This window comes from Eurypyga helias, unplaced genomic scaffold (genome assembly GCF_000690775.1).
Source record: "Eurypyga helias isolate BGI_N326 unplaced genomic scaffold, ASM69077v1 scaffold2325, whole genome shotgun sequence".
NCBI classification, from domain to species: Eukaryota; Metazoa; Chordata; class Aves; order Eurypygiformes; family Eurypygidae; genus Eurypyga; species Eurypyga helias.
The window spans coordinates 40,186-60,019 of NW_010249310.1; the positions used below are offsets into that span (position 1 = coordinate 40,186).

General features: G+C 41.7%; 1 protein-coding gene across 1 annotated transcript in view; it reads right to left on the reverse strand.

Annotated features, from left to right (window-relative positions):
- Nucleotides 1–9,748: 9,748 nt before the first annotated feature.
- The window catches only part of MOCOS (molybdenum cofactor sulfurase), a gene marked incomplete at its 5' end in the record, with an annotated part of 38,245 nt that continues 28,159 nt past the window's right edge, over nucleotides 9,749–19,834 (reverse strand). Inside the window, 2 exons of the mRNA XM_010151297.1 lie at nucleotides 9,749–9,895; nucleotides 17,752–17,856. Of these exons, the coding sequence (XP_010149599.1) occupies nucleotides 9,749–9,895; nucleotides 17,752–17,856 (252 nt within the window). The remainder of the gene's footprint in view (nucleotides 9,896–17,751; nucleotides 17,857–19,834) is intronic.

A 19,834-nucleotide genomic window follows, 5' to 3' on the forward strand; every position in this document is an offset into this window, starting at 1 on the left:
AAGCTGATTAACTGCTTTCAGATGCAGTTAATTTAGTAAATTAGGAAGTGGTACATCTTTGTCTAAACTTTCAGTAGTACTTGGGCTGCACGAATATTTGATGGTTGGACTGTTCAATCAACCCATTTTTTATTGAGTGTTCAGCTCATGCTGCTAGAAAATCAAATTTGTTAAGTACCCAAAACTGGGCACACAGAAATGGAAATGCTTCAGTCACACAGCAGCTTTCTGAATATTATGAAGACCCATTTAGACCATACCGAGGGGAGCAAATATGATTACCTCCAACCTTCTAAAGATGACTGGAGTTTACCCAGCAGAGAGGAGTTTAATTCTGCAGATGACTTCACTCCCACCAAGACTTCAACCACATTCCAGCTTTGCAAAGAATGTATTAAACGTTCTCCCCATCCCCAAAACAAGAAAAAACAAACTTTTCCTTGATTGAGTCATAAAGGGAATCAGCCACTAAGTCAGTGGTAATAGAGTTATACCCTGAACTCAGTGCAAGGTTTCATTTAAAACTAAGTTCAGAGCCAGTCTTGGAGGAGCTGGGAGGTACCACAGCCTGGTCTCTAAACTGATGGACCCATTAATAATGTAACATTTTGACCCAGCTTGCCAGAGGAATGGCATTTGCATGAAATGCAGGACCCTTCTCACCCCTTCACCACAAGAGCGGACGGAGAATGTCGTTCGACCCTGTAGCTCAGGGGGTGATTTCTTGGGTTCTACGCTTTATATCTTCTAGCACTCAGTAAAAGGGTATTTGAAGTCTCTCATCATACTTCTCACTGGATAAGAAAGTTTGAGGATTGAATGAGGAGAGACCAAGGGAGAAGGTTTCTTCAGCCTGGAGAAGAGAAAGCTGAGGGTAGGGTGTACCGTGGGTGTCGGGTAGAGAGAAGACCAGGGTCTTCTCAAAGGTGCACAGTCAAAGAATAAGAGGCAAGTCAGAAGCTGAATTTCTGAGAGGATCCAAAGAGAGATTTCTTCACCAGGAGGGTGGAAAAGCACAGGAAGAGGTTGCCCAGAAAGGTGCTTGGAGATACTCAAAAGTCAGCTGGACACAGCCCTGAGAAATCTGATCTAGCCTTGAAGCTTGGGGCAGCGGCATGTTGAACTAGGGGACCTTCAGGAGTCCCTTCAAACACAGTCACCCTGACAGCGACAACTCAACAACCAAGAGGCTAACCAGAAATTAATGAATGTTAATAGCACTGAAAACAAAATTTCACATGAATGAATTTACGTAAAGCCTATTGTACTGTGGGGTGGTTTGTTTTGGGGTTTTTTTTGGATTTTTTTTGTTTTGTGGGTTTTTTTCATTAGCTGTTATTACATCATAAAATATTTTTTGGCAGATTAGCTGAGAAAACAACCCATTTATAATGAAAAAGGAATCACAGTGAAGCCCACATCATTGTAGTTTGATGACACTGCTGTTCATGCAGTTTCATTTTTAGACAGAGAGAAGTAACTGCAAGTTGGAGGGGAAAGCTCACTTTTAAGGCAGCATCTTCCAGTTCTCTGAGTCCATTAACAAATTTGTAGCCACAGTTCTAGTTGGATTCCTGGACTCATGGCTCCTATTGCCCTCAGAGCACCAGGAAGTCCCTGTCCCTTGTTCTACAGACAGCCTCTTAAGAGGTTTTCATCTCCTCTGCCATTCGTGGTCATACACCCTCTTACTGACAGCTGCAGTTATTACTTCCACAGAAAATCCAGGTTAAGAAAGGTTGACTGTATATCAAAATAATGCCACCATCAAGAGGTCAAAACCCTTGATGTTCCTGAACCTGTAAGCCTTGCTACAGCTGGAAAGCTTTTCAGCTTTTCACTGTAAGATTAAGGTGAGAAATTTCCTCTTTCTGAGAAAAAGTGAGTCCCTTCATGATACCTCCTCCTCCTAATTCTGCATCTAGATATGGTTTTAAGGTTTTACTTTGTTGTGTATCTACTTTGATTAGTAGCTTCAGCACCATGTCCATATTCAGCTGTTAGTGGGCTGCAGTAACAAGAACTGGTAGGATGAACTATGGTACGGAGCTTCACAAACCTAGAAATTGCTTTTATTATATTAGTGCATTCTTGAAGGCTTTGATAATTTTATTTAATTTTGTTATTCACTTTTATTTTCATATTCTTTCTAAACTGAATTTTGATGTTTGGTTTTTTTTTGCCTACAGAGAATGCTGGAGACGGAAAAAGTGGTCTGTTATGTCATTAAAAAAAAAAAAAATCCATTGTTTTGCTGCATTCTGGCACTTGCCATCTGATACCACTTTGCCTCTTGACCTCTACTTGTTACTTGTGGCACAAAGCTTAGCACCAGAGACTTCAGAAAGATAACACATGCTTCAGGAAATTTCCTACTGCGGGCAGTTTCTGGGAGATACATGTGCCTACCTTAAGGGAATTGTCTCCCATCAAGCATTCCTCTCCCCACATCGCGTGATGCCTGGCTGCGTGCCTCCCCTCCAACTGCTCTGGATTTTTTTCTCTTTGACGAACGTCATGGCCATTTTTCAGAATGACCGACCGTGCAATATCACTGTATGGCTACCTCGTAGTCTTTCAGCTCAGGAACCTGTGTCTTGTTTAGGCTTTTTCGAAGCTAAGTTCCTCTTATGAAATGGTAATTAGAATTTTAAAAAATATTTTGCCCATCAGTACTTTGGGGCTGATGGATGAAATTAGAGGAAATACAACAAGGGGCAGAATGACCCTCCCAGTCCAAATGTTCTTATTTGAAGAAGAATATTTACTTAACATGAGTTCAGATAAATACGCTAATTGCAACACCAGACAATCTCATTTAGATCATATATATTTTCTTAAACACATGATTACTTAGCTTCCTAAATGCATGGCTTGTATTGGTTTTTGCACTTAGTAAAAAGGTCTGGTAGGAACCTACTAGCATTTTTCGAGATGTTTCCTGCACGACTCTCATACACCCAGCTATCCATCTTGCTTTAACCGTTTCAGGTTACCCACTCAATGGAACATCATATCCTCTCTTCCTCGACAAGTTCTTCACTTTGCATCTAAACAGCTCCGAATTACCCTGCTGTGCCAGCGGGAAAGGCACGCGAGATCAACTGAATCACAAATGACTCTGTGATGCCAGTACAAGGCGACATAAAACAGCATGAGGCCTTGGCAAAGTACTTCCCTCAGGTGAAACCATGGGAACGGCAAGTCCTGCAAGCTTGGCCAGCTAAATTAGCAACGTCGGTTGGCCCTGGGACAAATTTTGAGCAGGGCAGAGCGGAGCCAGGTCACGGTGTCTGCAGCGGGACATGAGCCCCCCGGTCCTTGGTCTGCGCTCCTGGGAGCTGCTCAGGGCTCAGCCCGCATGTGTGTTGTGAGCTGCTCCTTAGCGCCTGGTGAAAGAGAGGGGGTATAAGGCTGCGTTACAAAATGTTATCCTGCACTTTTACATGGCGGAGGACTCGTTCAGTTTGCAGGGACAGCAGCTGTATGATTGTCAGGGGTACTGCTCTGGGTGTGATACATGCCGTGCTCCCCCAGAAAAACTTTGCATGCTTTTTTCTGAGTATTTTCCAAGACTAATAATAGTTTAAACTACTTAGGTTTGTTGTGCTTGAGTGTATATGTATGTATATGTATATGAGTAGATGCAAACTCTCCTAGACAACGAGTGTTTGCAAGCTGTGCCCAGCTCCTGTAGCTTGGGTCTTTTTTTCTAATTGACTGGACATTACCGAGGAACACTGTAGTTTGTACTAGGACTGACTGACAGATAAAGCAACTCAGACAGGAACCTTGTCTTTTCAAGCGTATTCAATTATTACATCAAGCTTTGGATAGCAGGTCAAACACGGAAATCTTGAACTCTTGTTCCTTAAAACAGAATAAAGACAAATATTTGACACAAGATGAATTCAATTTCATTTGCTGGAAGAAAATTTTCAGTATGACAGTAAACACAAAGGTTCTGAGGATATGCAACGATCCAAAGCATTTGGCTAAACTAGTGAAACTACAAATATCTAATACATGACTCACCAGGAATTACATCCATGAGCGATGGATACCTCAGAGGCTCTCCTCCATTCGTAGAAGTGAATAGATGCGTCCAGCAGTGCAGGGCCTCCTGTAGTCTCCTAGTTTTGTTTTGCTTCGGGAAATAATGACTCAAAGCCTTTTCAACAGCTTGGTCTGATTCATCTATTGTAAGTACCAGAGAACAACACTCTTGACATTAGATCATGGCTGGCTTTTCCGACACAGTCCCATGGAAAACACAGCCCTTTCATAAACCAAAAGCTGATTTCACTTCTGGAGTGAGGAACCATCTCTGCATTAACAATCCTGGCTGGAGCACTTTAATCCACATGGGACACTTAGCAGCAAAAAGCAGGAGATGGGCTCAAAGATGGAATATACTGGTTATCCAGGAGAAGCTGATGTTGGCACCCAGATGTGCAGTGCGCTGACAAGTTTTGGTTGCAACTCTGGAATGGATCGGCTCGAAGAAGAAACTGGGTTTAACACAGAAACACACCCACTTATAGGCCCTGCATGAGCCGTGCAAGGCAGGAAGCTCTTCACTTGAGACCAAGGCCGTTTCAAATTTCACACGAAACTGCTGTACGAAATCAAATTCCCTGATTTATCACACTCCGTCTTACTTGGTGGTTATTTGAGAAACCCCCAGCAATTCACAGTGGCAAATGCTACAACACGCGTATTTCTTGTCCTCTTTCCCCATCATGCCTTCACCATGGCCTGTTCCCCCCAGCAGCACAGTTCTTGAGTATCACCCTCCCAGGATGACTTTGTAACGCCAGCAGAAAGACGACAAACTTGTTCTGTGACACGTATTTCTGGGATTATCGCACAGAGGTTTCTGATGTGTCTCTGCACATGGCAGCGACGCTCAAAGATGCCCCATGTTAAACCTCCCTAACGCCTCTCCTTCTCCGCAGTCCCGAGCGGGTCACTTGGCTCTTTATGCAGGGCACCTGCCTATTTTCTGTTCCACGGGCAGGGACCCGTGGCTGCCATCACACAAGGTGTGCAGCCAAGTAAGCTAGTCGACATGAAAGGAAGGCAAGAGAGGCCTCTTAAATGGCACCTTCCTTAAGAGGCACCTCTCTGTCCATGATTTTGAGTTCTCTGAATCCATTTATGGGCCTGAGGACAGCTATGTCCTTTCTTTCCTAAAGAAACCTACAAGGTGGGTGGCAGAGGCATGTGTATCATTACTTTCTTTTAAGCTCTGACTGTAGGAGATGCCACTTTTCTTTCCCTCCCACATTTCTTCCTTTTCACTCTGGCCTTTTGGCTGGCGCACCTAGCAAGGAGTCAGAAGCGTGGGCTCATTTCCATTTCTGCTTTTGAGGACCCAAACCCACGTTTGCCCTAATGGCCTACTCTAAAACACGCTTCGGGCGTTATCCTCTGTTCTTGCTGATGTTCCACCTTGTGCTTGAACGCTGGTGGCTGAAGGAAGGAGACAAGCCTTTGCAATCCACAGCCTCACATGCCCAGCGGAGAGGAGGAGCCTTCTCCTCCCTTCTCCGGGAGCCGTGTCTGTGTGTGTCCAAGGAGCTGCCTCACGACAGCTGTATAATCAGAGACAGGGACGTGCCCACATCTTTCACCTCCATAGGAATGACCTACCCTCTGTTGGGTTACAGAGTTGTGCTCTTCCTCCCCTCCCGCCCTCAGTGAATCCAATGAGCAGCTTGGAGTCACGCACAGATCCTGCCTCACTGTGTCCATGTCCCTCTCTCTCTGGCCCAGTGAATCACAGACCGTTTCCAAGTAACCCTCATGAGGAGGGAGGGACAAGCCTTCCCTGTGATTCCCACACACACACAGTCCTGTCAAAGTCCCCCGTCTCGCCTACTGACTGAGGGGTAAGGCACTGGAGCAAGATGGTGCCAGATCCCTTCAGGCAAAGGAGAGAGAAATGAAGCTTCTCCAACACCCTTGGTGAGAGCTCCAACCTCTGGGTAAGAGAGATGGCTCCCACAGGACTGCCTCTGGACATATTTTAAAGGAAACTGGTGACTATTAGTGCGCTGTGTGCAGGGCCTGAGCTGAGCGTGCAACCGACTGCTGAGGAGACAGACGGAGCCGTTAGCGCAACAGCTGGAGGAACACCTCACCCGTGAATCCCGGCAGCGGGGAGACATCCCCTCAGTCCTCAGCCACATACTTGCCCCGTCAGCCCGGCAATGCCTGCAAGCAGGACTTAGCATCTCATGAGCTCCAAGGTCAAGAATGCAACCACCACCAGCAGACACGTCAAGCCCAATATACCTTTTATTGGTTTCATTTCCAAGAAAGTTAAAAACCAGACTGAAGAGGAAATGCACAATCTCTACAATTTATGAACAGCAATCACATGTTTATGCAGTCCTTCCTTTTGATTTGTGTATGATTTTGACAGAAGAGTTACCTAAAATTTTGACCATATTTTGAAGGATGCCATTGAAAGTATATAAATCATAAACTATCTGAAATAGCTCAGTCATATCAGAGAACACAGAGTTCAGAGGCTTCTCCTAGAAATGCTGATTTGTCTTCTGTGATTTCAGTCTCCTGGCTATTATTAGAGCTTCTAATAATCACCATTTTTCCTTGAGATTTGAGGAGGAGTTAAGTCTCACAGAAAATGGAATGTGTCTGAATAATTAATTGTAAGGAAATATGGACTTAGTTTTCAAATATATAGAGGACTTTCTATATACATCACTCTGGAAATACTGTATTAAGTACATTTCTTATCCATAGAAGGTAAACATATATCTGCAATTAGTGCAAAGATTTAATTTTGCAGCAATGTATTTTGATGAAGGAGGCTGCATTCATATGAAATGGTCTTTTTTCTGTATACTCTGAAGATTGAGAGGTCACCCCTTACAGAACACATAATCTTTCTATGTATAGATACAACGTTCTGAAGTGTTTATACGTTTTTTGTTCCTGCATTACCTGGGTTTGCATTATGCTAAGTAAGCTTCTCATTCCTTTGAATTTTTTTCACATTACGGGAGGGATGTTCTTTCTACAAACTTAAAGCACATGTCATTTAAAAGTGGCTCTTCCTACTTCAAGACATTCCACAGGGTATTGGCACTGAGAAGAATTTGTCTCCATTGATGGGAAGACATATCAATACTGGCGGGAACACTCCACTTACTAGAAGGGAAATATTATCCTTTGTTGAGATGAAAGACTCCTTATGTCTCTTCCATCAATCTGAAGCATTGTGACACTTCCTATCACTGTAGCACAAGGATGTTCCTTCTGGGAAATGCACAGAATATACTAATGAATATGTTCATACATCAGAGAAAATCTTTTTTATCACCCCTGTAAAATGACAAAATTATTCTTGATCTAATATCACTAAGCCACAGCAGAGAGAAGGTGTAATTGCCTGTAAATAATAGGTCAAAATGACCAAGCATGACATTTTTAAAGTTCAAATCCCTCCGCCCTTAGTTATCGTACATTGCATGAAGGCCATACACAAACAGTATTTGTCAAGCCACTGTGTACCGAAGTGACTTATTTTGTAGTGAATCCAATAACAAGTGAAACAGAGCTTGCTGAGGTTTGCTTTCAATTTCCTTTTCTAACTTCTGTGCCATTTTAAACAAATGACATAGCGGTGAGGTGAAGAGGACAGAGCAAAGCACCAGAGATCACCTGAAGGTCAGCATACAGCAGGTCTCTTCATATTAAATTTGCCAGAGCTCTGCTGGCTTCCTATCCACCAAAACAACGTGCTGCATAACAGAAAGGCAAACTGCGAAACAGTTAAGAGATTTCGATACCAGGAAGCTGCTTTTCAAGATTCCAAAAAGCCTGCTCATTACAACATCAGATAATTGACTATTAGACTGATAAACCCCCTTCTTTACAAAGCAGACATCAAGGAGCAGTGCTTGGGCTCTGAAGTGGAAGGTGCAACGCTCAAAACTGATCCTCGGTTTACATACATATGAAACACCTCTCTCTTTCCATGTATTTTATGGCAGGTTGTAAGAAACAGATAACGTCTCTTCTCGTTTCCATTACAAAGCTCTGCTGAGAGACTAATAAGAGCCTGTTCCAGCTGAAGTGAGTAAAACCAGTTCTTCAAAAGAACCGAAAAAAAAAAAGGGGGATGAAACCATTTCAAAAAAAAAAAAAAAAAAAAAAAAAGAGAAGAGAAAGAGAAAGCCCATCTTTGAATTCTGATCCGCACACTGGGCAATGCGCTTCCCTCTTCCCATTGTAGCCGCCCCCCTTTCGGCATGACTCTTTGACCAACTCATTCAGGAAGCCACCTGCCCTCCCCCAGGGATATACTCAAACAACTCCAGGATGGCTTCAGCCACAAGCACTTTCACACAGTTTGAGCCAAAATTGCCCCAAGGAAGACCTAAATCATGCTGGATGAGTGTTCTGACGGTGCGTTTAAAGGGGTCAAAATTTCACGTCCCAAATGGCAATAGAACAGCCACATTAAGAGAATTTCCTCTTCCAGAAGGACTTCCTGGAAGCACGAAATTTCCCTGTAGCTGGCTGGACACATGTTGGGGGTCACAGAACACCTGGCCTCAGTGCGTTCAGTCTCCCATTACATTCACTTTCCGTGTGGGGTTTTTTTTTTTCTCTGTGTGACTGGCTTTGTTCTTTTTTTTTTTTTTTTAACTTTCACAATAATTGATATTTCAGACTAAGTCCTAGGCTTCAGACATTTGCTCTCAGAAGTCAGCAACTCTCATTTTGGAAAGAGAAGAACTTAAAAGCCTCCTAAGAAGGACATTATTGAATGCACAAAGAGTAAGGAAAAAAAAAAATTCTTTGACCTGTTAGGGATGGAGAAGCATCCAAACTTTCAAGCTTTCCCTGAAGCGGCCATTACAGACCGTTTCATTCCATACAAAGTTTGTAGAGAAAACACGACTGTATTAGGTGGAAAATCTCTAATTGGAAAAAAATGTGTCGACATCCACAAATACGTAAGGAAATAAGCATGTGGGAAGTCATCACTTGAAATAAATCAGACAGAAAAGCAGCAAATGGGAATGAGAGAAAGAAGTGGAGGTAAAACGGATGCGATTGCTTCCCAGGGAAATGTGTTCTGCAAGCGGCACACTGAATCTTCACTGATCCTTGTGCCATTTTGGCATCCTCACACCCCACTTCTGAAGTGGGAGGCACAGATTTCCCAGTAACGGTTCCCTCTTTGGTGCTTTCAGACTGTCTACACACCACCTTCAGGTTCCTTTTTGAAAAACTGAATGGGCTGCAACTCTCATGCCACTCTCCCACTTTTCCCTTCCCACCCAAAAAAATAATATCCATCCTGCACCCTCTCTCCCAGTTGTGGTTTTAACAAAGCAAAGGAAGGAAGTAGTGTACTGTTGTGTTTGCTTTCCTTCACTGAGATGTGGGTTTCTGACAACGATGTTGGGCTTGTTTTGGGAGTCATCCACCAGCAAAACTTGATCAAACCTGTTGCATCCTGAAGCAATTGAGCAAAATAGAGTTATGACTGCTGTAACCTGATCACAAGCAAAAACATGTAGGTGAGCTGTAATTATTGAGGGTTCTGCGATCTGGTAACATTTCCAGCAAACAGAAAATTAAAAGACTTAAACCAGAAGCAAATGAGTGGAAGCTGAAGCTTTTTTTTCTTTGTTTGTTTTTGAATAACTGACTACTGACTTTTCCCTTTGAGTGCCATATAATCTCCTCTCCACCAGAGAATCTATCCTGAGCATTTTTCTTCACTGGATGTCGGGGGCTGAATTTCTGTATTCTCCTTCAGCACTGGAAGTACTTGAGACCCAACCGATAAAACATGTGGAAAGGACGAGCGCAAGGGCTGGTTCATCAGGTATATGCCAAAGTTTATCTGAAAAAAAGCAAAATATTTACTGAGGTGCAACTCGAGTTGAAGTAATCAGGTCTGTAGAGGATCTGACAACCCAGATATGTTTAGAACAACATTATTGCTTAAAGAATAAGGAGCTATCTAGTATCTCAGTGTAATTAAGAACATTTCAAACTAATTAATTGTAATAGACTGGTAAGCAAAAGCTAACCCCATGCTATTCAAGAAGAATACCTTAAGTAAGTGGATAAATAACACAGTATTTCATCATGAGTTCCGTAGTGTATGTAATTTACACTCCCTCCCAGTCTTGCCATTTAATGACTGTTCTGGCTTCTTGACAAATACAGACAATGCATTGTCACAAATAAAAGCTAGGCAGCACGAGAACTCGAGTATATTCTGAAGGGAAGCTGCTGAATCTTGTATGTTGAGTGTGAAATCCTCCCAGGATTAGCCTTAACCGGTAGCACATTTTGTAGAAATAGGATGTTTAGATAGTATCTAACCAAAGTCTAGCAGATGTTCAGGAGACTGATAGGCCAGTGTTGCCACCTTTGTACTTCCAGATCACTTGCGATCTTGAAAAGCATCTATCTACAGAAGCACTTAACAAGTAATGAAGACTCCTTACTTCCTCACTGACCAATGGATGACCACCAGAGGCGACTGTGTTACCATCCGAAGGATAATAGATGGCTGCAAAGACAGTGGAATGATCAAGAAAAAGCCGATGTAATCTTAATATAATTATCTCAAGAAAAGGTGTTACTAAGTAAATGATTTCTGGGAGACTAATGAATATGTACTATGTATGGACACTTAAGCTGCGTGATGGTGCCAAGCTAGCGGAGCACTGATGGTGGAGAATCCCCAGTGCTACCCCAGCACTGCAATAAAGAATACCTGCTTAACAGTATGAAACTGTGCTGTTGAGTCAAATTTCTTTGCTTCAGTTCAAACAGCGAGGTAAAGTCTTGCATCTTCTACCATGAATTATTCGCTTTGTTAACAGAACTTTGTTCTGTCTAGCCTTCGTGAATTCCCCTTCGTTTGTTTTTATGAATATTTTAGTTTATTTTACAGAAAATATTCAGAAAGTTTGTTTTATTAGCACTACCACTTGTTATCTGTCATTACCTGTGAAGCCATCTTACATAAATATTAGAAATGCTTAGATACGTATTGTTGTAATACTGAATAATAAAGCAAAGGGAAGCAGAACAATGACTTCACCCACTGACCATACAACTCCTGCAGGCACCGAAAACCTGACGTGAGGGTCTGCGCTCTTATGTGTGCTCTTAACCTAAAGCATGTTGCATGTTACAGCTGTAGCTGTGAACAGCTGGGTGTGATCTGGAAATGCCACTGTAAGGGACTGGTGTGTTTTTGTGGGTTTGTTTTCCAACAGTGGAGAATTTAGAAATACGCGAGAAACAGGCTTGCAATCTCATGATAATGTTTTCCAAATATTAGATAACGGTTGATTAAAGAAATATATACAGTAAGAAATGAAGGAATGCTGAAGACCGTGTTAAATTGATAATTGATTTGTAGATTTCAGAATGTCTTTGTTCTTCACACTGAGGAACTTGGAAACCCAATACTAATTTCCGTGTCTTTTTTTGCAGGTGTCAATAAGAATAATTTGTTTTGGTAGGCTACAGCCAAAATGTACCAGTCACTCTAAGTGCAAAGTAAATAAATAAGCAAATGAATTTCATTTGGTATTTCTGGGGGAAAAAAAAGAAGTATATATTTCAAACCAAAATCCTATTTTCCTTCTCCATTTCCTAATTGCATTTACTGCCATTGTTAAGATTGATGATCATGAAAGTGAGGGAATTACATTTACAGAGGTTTAGAAAAATAGGCTAGGCAAAAGGAATTGCAATACATTTTTAAAAATAGTGTTAGCTGGATTTAAGGGATTTTGACAGTCTAAATATGAAGGCAGTGTGTTTTCTCCTGCTCCTGCACTGTATAATTAAATAAAGATACAGTCATGAGGTAACACAAAACAGCTTTTCATCCCTGAAGAATTAGCAAGAGGTGAGGCTGAGACCTAGTCCCAGGTAAGAGAGATGCGGTAAAGCAGGGATCTAGCCAAACATGGCCTCAGACTCTGAATTTGGGTCTTGCTGTTTCATTTGTAATCCTAAACAATACAAAGAAAACCAGCTCCCAAGCAGAGGTTTTTTGGCTACTTCTGCTATTCCTTCGCCTCTCTAGCATTTCATACGCACAGGGTATGAGTTGGACCTGATCAGGCCTATCTTACTAATGACACTTTTGGGATACCTGTGACCATAATGGAGTCAACACCGGTGGACACTGGGTAGATCCCTGCGGTCAGTGTTCTAGTACTTAATGCTGAGGAACGATTGCAGCACAGTGAGATACCAATCCTCTACCACAGTGACCGTGTTGTATCAACCACGATGCTAAAATGTTAAGTTAGTAACTGCTTAGTTTAAAATATTAAAGTACATAGTCTTATTTTTCTGTTCTTGCTTTTCTCTTATTTGTTGACAAGCTGTTGTTTCTCTACTGGCATAAATGATGTGCTTAATAGCCTGTGGTTAATAACCTGGATTTAATTCCTAAACACTAGTGCAAAAATGACAGTTGCCATAATTTTGTGGGTTTAAAAAATCAGGCAATCATAAAACTGATATTGTAAAATGAGTATTTGTCCATGCTACACCACATTTCACACAGGAAGGAATTTTATAACTCATCCATGTAAATGAACATATTTGATACATGAGAAGTTTATATTTTCTGTATTGACATCTTGATTTATCTTAAAACAAGACTAAAGTAAATCTGGGCAGATTGTTCACTGTGGAGAATTCAATTTATCAATTTTTCTGTTGTGAATCATTCAGCAAGGCTTTTTTTCTTAAAGCACTTTAAACCATTACGAATTATTTAAGAAAAGGCATGTGTGAACACATCTAATCTTCATGAGTTCTCAAATACAATTTACTACTGGTCCTTAGTATTTCCCTACTCCTGGGCATCTAAAGTTTCATAGTATTTTTTTCAGTGCTGAGATGGGGTGATGCCTATGGAGTTTCCAAGGTGACGGTATACTGATGGTATGGGTAATGTACTACTAATACCTGCTTGGAACTGCTGACCTCCTTCTTTCATGAATGTTCTTTAGATCAAAATTTAACTTGTGATTACCAGAAGTGGATTTAATACCTTTTAAGTAGATTTCCTTTCTTTTTTTTTTTAATAATTACAAATATTGACTCATCAAATGCTGCTAACAGTATCCCACCCTCTCCAAGAAACCACAAAAGCTGTGTATCCTGCCACTTCAGCTCTGTTTCAAGAGAAAGGTAAAATGTAGAAATTGGCCTTTCTCACATTTCACTGTTGAAAAATGAGGCTTTCAGACGCAGCGATTACAGCGTGCAGAGTTATTACACTGAACTGCATAATCTCTCGCTGTTGTTGCTACCTTATCCTGACTTCAAGGGCACTTTATTTTGCATATAACCTCCCCAGAACACACCAAGAACAGGGCAGGGTGTGCTGGATGTGAGTTCTGTGGCTTTATCCACTCGGTCTTTTGATGGCAGTAGGGGCTCTTCCCATCACTCTTAAACTTAACAGGGACAAGAGATGTAAAGCTCCTCGATTAGTAAAAAGCACACTTACTGCTGGGAGAAATAGATAAAACACACTTCTTGCCAACAGTGAATCATGTGATAGTCATCACGCTCACAGAAAAGAGGAGCTATAAAATGCTGTCATTCCTGAATGTTGTTTCAAGTTCATTAGTAGCATGCACTGCTTAGATATTCACAGACAGAGAAATATCCTGGGTGCAGTATCTCCTTTTGGGAGATAGAAACCTGAGGTGCTACATCTGACAAAGGCTGAGATGCCTCCAAGCTACAGCACCCCAACAATCAGTTAATTCAGACTAACATTTGGTAGGGAAAATGCCCTGTTAGAATGTGTAACAAGCCTATAAGTGATAGTGCATGCTAAAACTCAGCTTTGGATGGATGAATTCTGGCTTTTGCTCCTGGATGTAGCTCTCAGCTGCCTTCTCCCAATAGATAAATTCACCTGTTCATGTCTGCTCATTTTATTCATACAATAATATAACCTCCCTCCTATGCAAAGGTTTGGGAGATGCAATTATTAAAGCTGAATATTCTTTTCTTTTAATGTAAGGATGTTTTATTAGCTCTGGATTCACCAAAACTTAATAAAGCCTTACAAAGTAGGAGAATGGAAGTGATCACTTTCAACATGCTGATTCTTCATACTGGAAAAAAGGGAAGTGTTTAACCTGGTGTCAAAAACCTCATCTTGTTCTGCTGAAAATACCTGGACAGCAGAACATTTTCCTAAGAATTCATTTTCCTTTGCTCTGCCTTAAATAAATGCATTTTCCAGTTCAGCTTCCAATGAGAAAAGAGAGCCTTATTATTTCAGAGGTCTGATAATAACATCAGTCACTGTTTGCAAGTGTTCCAGATCTTTGGATGAAAAGCGTTGCATAGTGTAAAGTCCTGCATTACTATGAAAACGATGATAATGATGCATCAGATAAGAGAAGTCATTTGCTATCCTTGCTAAAGTTTCAGTAAGCAATCCAAAGGCGTGGCATCTAATTCTGCAGGGAAAGAAGCTTTCCCAAGGCACAATGAGGAGGATACATGAAGGAGGATCAACAGCCTGGGGGAGAAAAAACCCAACAAACCATCAACGAGCCTTTTCGTGTATGAGGGCATGTGCAAACATAATGGATTTCCCTTGATGTACCGCTATCCATACATTTATGCTGGGGAATGCAATTCCCTTTGCTACCTTGACAGCAAGTCCCAGTTTATAGCACTGCTGCAAATCCACTCACAGGGCTTCCGCTACCGTGAGAGTTAAACTGCGTCTGCACAACACGGGCAAGAATTCGGTGTTCTCTCCTTTCCTTTCTGTCTATGTGTGTTTTGCATCAGGTGGTGACTCATGTGAAACAGTGTGGGGCTATTTTTATGCTGTTTGCTTGATGCAGTTATCCAGTCTGTCGTAGTCTCCTGCAGCAACAGAGAGAGCTCTGTCACAGAACGAGAGCTCATTTTTTCCTTTTCAGTCAAAAATTACAGTAGGAATCCTTAATGAGTGTTTCTTCAGAACTGATGGCAGCAGAGCTGAAGTTTTCTCTGTAGAGGTGTTTGCATTTCATTTCAAACAATGTAATCAAAGGTTTCATAAAAAGTATCTAGGCTTCAGCACCCTGCTTTGCATTTATCAGGAAACGTGCAAATTCCTTGTGTGGCTGGTTCTGTCTTTCAGCTGGAATTCATCTACGCAAAGCCTTCATCAGGTTCTCAGAGTCTCAGAGGGATGGAGAAAAATATGATTTCAGAAATAAATATCAAAATGCCTCTTACAAGCCTGACTTTATTTAGCTCATTGCTGAAGTTCATTGGCAGTGCTGTCATTTGGGCTACCAGTTTGATAAAGTTCGATGGTTTTTTCCAGTTCGGTGTTCTTGGAAAAACAAAACAAAATGGTAAATATTGACATCTATCGCTCTTGTTAAGCATTCAGGATTTGCTCTCCATTCACATGTGCAGGATCTTTAACGTTTTGGAAATCAAGCAACCACAACAGCCTTTCAAAAATATCAGTTCCCCTTGCATTGGGAAATTAGCTCAAACCTTATTTTGCTGCATTTGTTTTTTGTCGTTCGAATCGCATTATTGGCAGCTGGGAACAAACACTGCTAAATTCCTTCACTGAGTCTGTATCTGATAAAAAAAGAAAATGAGGTCTGTTAGAAGACTCCTTAACAGAAAGGCGCATGCTGGAGACATGAGTCACCGAGGGATTAGCTCTGCAATTTAACAGAGTCACATGAACTCCATGTTCTTTCTCTCTCCCCGCAGTGTACTGTGGAAGGTTTGGATCAATGTCCTCAGCGAGGTCTGCTCAGCACACTGAAGGTGCCAGAGTCCTCAGGAGCCACTCACTCATAGCCAGCTGCTGACCATCACCCTACCCTACCATCACCTATGACTTGCAGGAGGGATGGGCTCTGAGGCCTTCTCAGGCCAGTTCAGGCAACACCACCAGCTCAAACCCTCTTTCAGCTGGGAAGCTGACCCCGAGAACTTGGCGTTTTGCAGAGCAGTGCACGCTCACAAGATCCCATCTGCCAGCAGCGCTGAAGGTCGGGAAAAATGAAGCAAGCTGAAGGCCCGGTTGTTTGCAGCAGCGTGAATACTGTGGCGCAGCGGAGGGAAGCCGAGCACTCCCCACTGAGAATAGCAGCGCTGTGCCTTGCAGCGCCTTGCCTTGCCGTGCGCCCTTCGTCTGGCGCCAGGCTGTTCTCAGGAAGCTGGATTGCTCCCTTCGCAGTTTGAACGAGCTACTCGGTTCTAGGAGCGCTTGTCTGAAGAAAGGCTTTGCATTGCTGAGTTAATCAGAATGACAGAGAAGCTGACCTTTGCTGCAGGAAACATGCAGAAGATGCTCTGCCTCTCCCGGGAATCTGTGTCCCGGGTAAGGTTTTGTTGCCAAATTGAGAAGGTCCTTGAGCACAGAGTGCTTTCCCTCCACAGAGAATTTGTCATAATCCAGTAAACCCCATATGGGTAAAGAGAGTCCTCCGCATACCGCAGCCCACGTGGCAGCTGGTCAGCATCCCTGCCCAGAGTGCCAGGATGCCCTCTGAAGTGTCCCAGCTGTTCCAGCTGTGGCTCACCCTTACTTAGAGAGGGCTCTTGTCCTCAGGCTACCCACCACAGCCAAGAGCTCATCTCACAAAGGCACATGTGCCTTGGGGATCTGGATGCCAGAGCCTGCTGTGCAACCCCAAGTCATCTCAGGTCAGCGGGCAGCTGTGCCTAGACAGACGGCCCCTGCCTGCTCCTCTCTCCCTGCCTCACTCCACACCACACGGCTGGCTCCCAGAGCCGGCGGAGCTGCTCACCAAGGATAACATTCATGGAAAATGTAGCCCTTTGTTTGCTTAATGAGTCACTGAAACAAATCAATTTATTATTATTTTTTGTCCAAACAAAGAACGCATTATTTGTAACTTGTTTATGCATTGTTTGGGTAGATAATTGTCAACCTCTTTGTTGTTGCTCTGCCTCTGCGCTGTGCCCGTGTTTGGCTGGTATTGGCGAGGCTCCTGAGCCCTGGCTGGCTAACGGGCTTTCACAACAGAAGTTTAAGGAACAGGAAGCAATGGATTTAGAGTAAAGATTTTTAGCTAAATAAATACTTATGAGGAGATTTGTGAAGCTTTTGGGATGCCAAACTGTCTAGCCATTGTCTGAGCACTCCCAATTCCAAGAAGTGACACAACCTTAGGAAGCAGAAGGTCTCCAAGTGAACGCCTGTATTTCACACTTATTCTCCAGTCACTTTCTTAATCAATTACTCTCCACTTTGATTATCTTCACATCTGCTGTTTTTCCTGCTAAGTAGTTTCTCATGGTAATAATAAAGTTTAGTCTTACGAGCTAACTGTATCGTTCCCAACACTTTCTGATTTTTCTGCAGATTCATCTGCTTGAATGACATCAGCGCATCAGCTCGTGTTTTTAAAGACCAAAATAAACACACTGTAAAACAGTACATACTGAATAAAAGCAAGCACAGTAAAAAATAATGCATATTCGTAGTAATTTCCTGAAAAAAAATGTGTTGAGCATTTTATGGAAATAAACCATGTCATATCTGGGTTGTAAGCGCATCCCCTTTTTACTGAAAAAACAAATGGTGACAATTACCATAACACCTTATTGTGAATATTCTCTCAGAAGATATTTCACTATGCACACAATGAAGTCACTACATCTTCCTATGCAGCTATTTTGGAGTACCGTACTGACCTTTTTACCTCTGGTAACAGACAGAGACTGCAGAAATTCTTTGTTTCGTTCCCCAGACTGTTGATCGATGCAGATTATTTGACATCTGCTACACGGACCCACAACCTGAAATTTCAGTTAAAGAAGGTTCACAGCTGTACATCAAAGCAGTGCAACACAGAACAGTGCAAGCTTCTGACCATCATAATATCATAAAACCATATCTTCCACAACTTTTCCTGGATTCTTTTATGTGTTAATTATGTAAGAGGTCAGGCCTGTTCACCTAAGGTAGGTACATTTTCAAAGGGGCTACTTGTGAAGGTCTCACTGATTTTTTAATTCACTTTTTCTTTTTCATTTTTCAGGAAAACTTTCCCAGAGACAGAACCTGAGAAATCAAGAACATTTACATATTCGTATTTCCTGATGGCTTCACTTCATCTATGGGCTTGCAGGGCTACTTGCCCAAAGGGCAACGGAATACAAAATGAAGTTAGTGCCTCAGGATTTAACCCAAGGAGGATTTTCTTGGAGTTAAACTACCAAGGTTTGGTTTACATTATTTCAGTGCAGCTGAAATACACAATATCCCCCAATCTTTCTTATAGGTATAGCACTTGTAGATAGCCAGAGTGCAAGATGTGAATTTTTCACAAGTTTATATAATCAAAGGAATACACTAGGGTGTGTTTTTAAGGAAAAAAAAACCCACCACCCTGCAATGAATTTCTTCTTACCTTTTAAAACATTAAAATTAAGAAGGAAGACATATTTCAGTTTCCCTTAATACTGCAACCCTAACTGTAGCAAAGCTGTATGTTATATACATATACACTTTTGTAAAATGTGTCGTAAATTTCAAATAGGGTAGAAATTTTTACACTGCAAACATTTTTCTATGCTGATGTGAAGTGCTATTTCAGTTGAGGTACATCTAGAACTGCTTGTACAACTCTTCAGTGTAATCATCAAAACCATACATTTGTCTCAGCATCTTCAGAAGATGATTTTCCACAGCTTTAATATTTTATTAAAAGAACAAGGAAATAGAGAAGGAAATATTTTTCCCTGTTTTGCTTTGTTCAACAGCTTCTTCTACCATTTTCCTGGCATCAAGTAGCATTAACATAATTTCTACTGTTGCCACATCGGTATCTGAATAAGGACCTAGCAGAGACTGGAAAAGACAATGCAAGTTGCATAAGCCTTGCTATTTTCAGCATGCATTCCTAAAGTATTTCAATGACAGAAACAGGAATGACTTTTTATATACAGTATCTTCCACAACAGAGTCCTGAGCTGAGATCCCTAGTGCAACTCCAGCCTCCAACAAGCTTTATACTCCAAGGATTTTGTCCTCATCTTCTTCCTAAAGAAATTTTTCCTCAACATTCTGTGACTCATGTTACAGCTTACTGATCAAAGTACATATAAGAAGAGAGCAGATAAGTCATAATTTCCACTCTGACTGAAAAAATGGCCTCCCCATTTCTTACAGTATGCTGACCAGAAAGAAATACAAGTGATACCCATCACAGATTCTAGATCTGACCTTAGCACTTGTGTTTTTCACACCTTCATTATCATCCCTGAGAAAACAGTGAGCAAGCAACTGTCACATCCTAGGCAGTGCATTTTCAAATACACATTTAATATCTAAGGACCAGATGAATCCAACAGAACATGTAATACGTATGTGCATCATTCCCTTGGGTTTCATGTGTAGCTTCTTCATGGATCCTTCGTTGAAGTTTTTCCTAATGTATTTGCCAACAAAGTCTAACTCTTCAGCATTTTCCTTACAGTACAAAGCACATTGTGTTGTTAGATATGACAGGAAGTGTAATATACAAAAAAACCTGTACCAGGCTAGACTTAGACAGGTCTTGAATGGAGATTAAGACAACGTGTGTATAAGGCACTTTGAGAGGGCAATAAACAGTGATCATTCACTTGTATTCATGTCCAGTCTTTTAGCAGTCAGTTGCTTGATGTGCAGCAATCTGAGGTTACACTCGGACAATTATGCTTAACAGCAACCAGTATTCTCTTGTGACATGCTGGCTAAATACTTGCTGCAAAGTGCCTCAAAACAGTCATT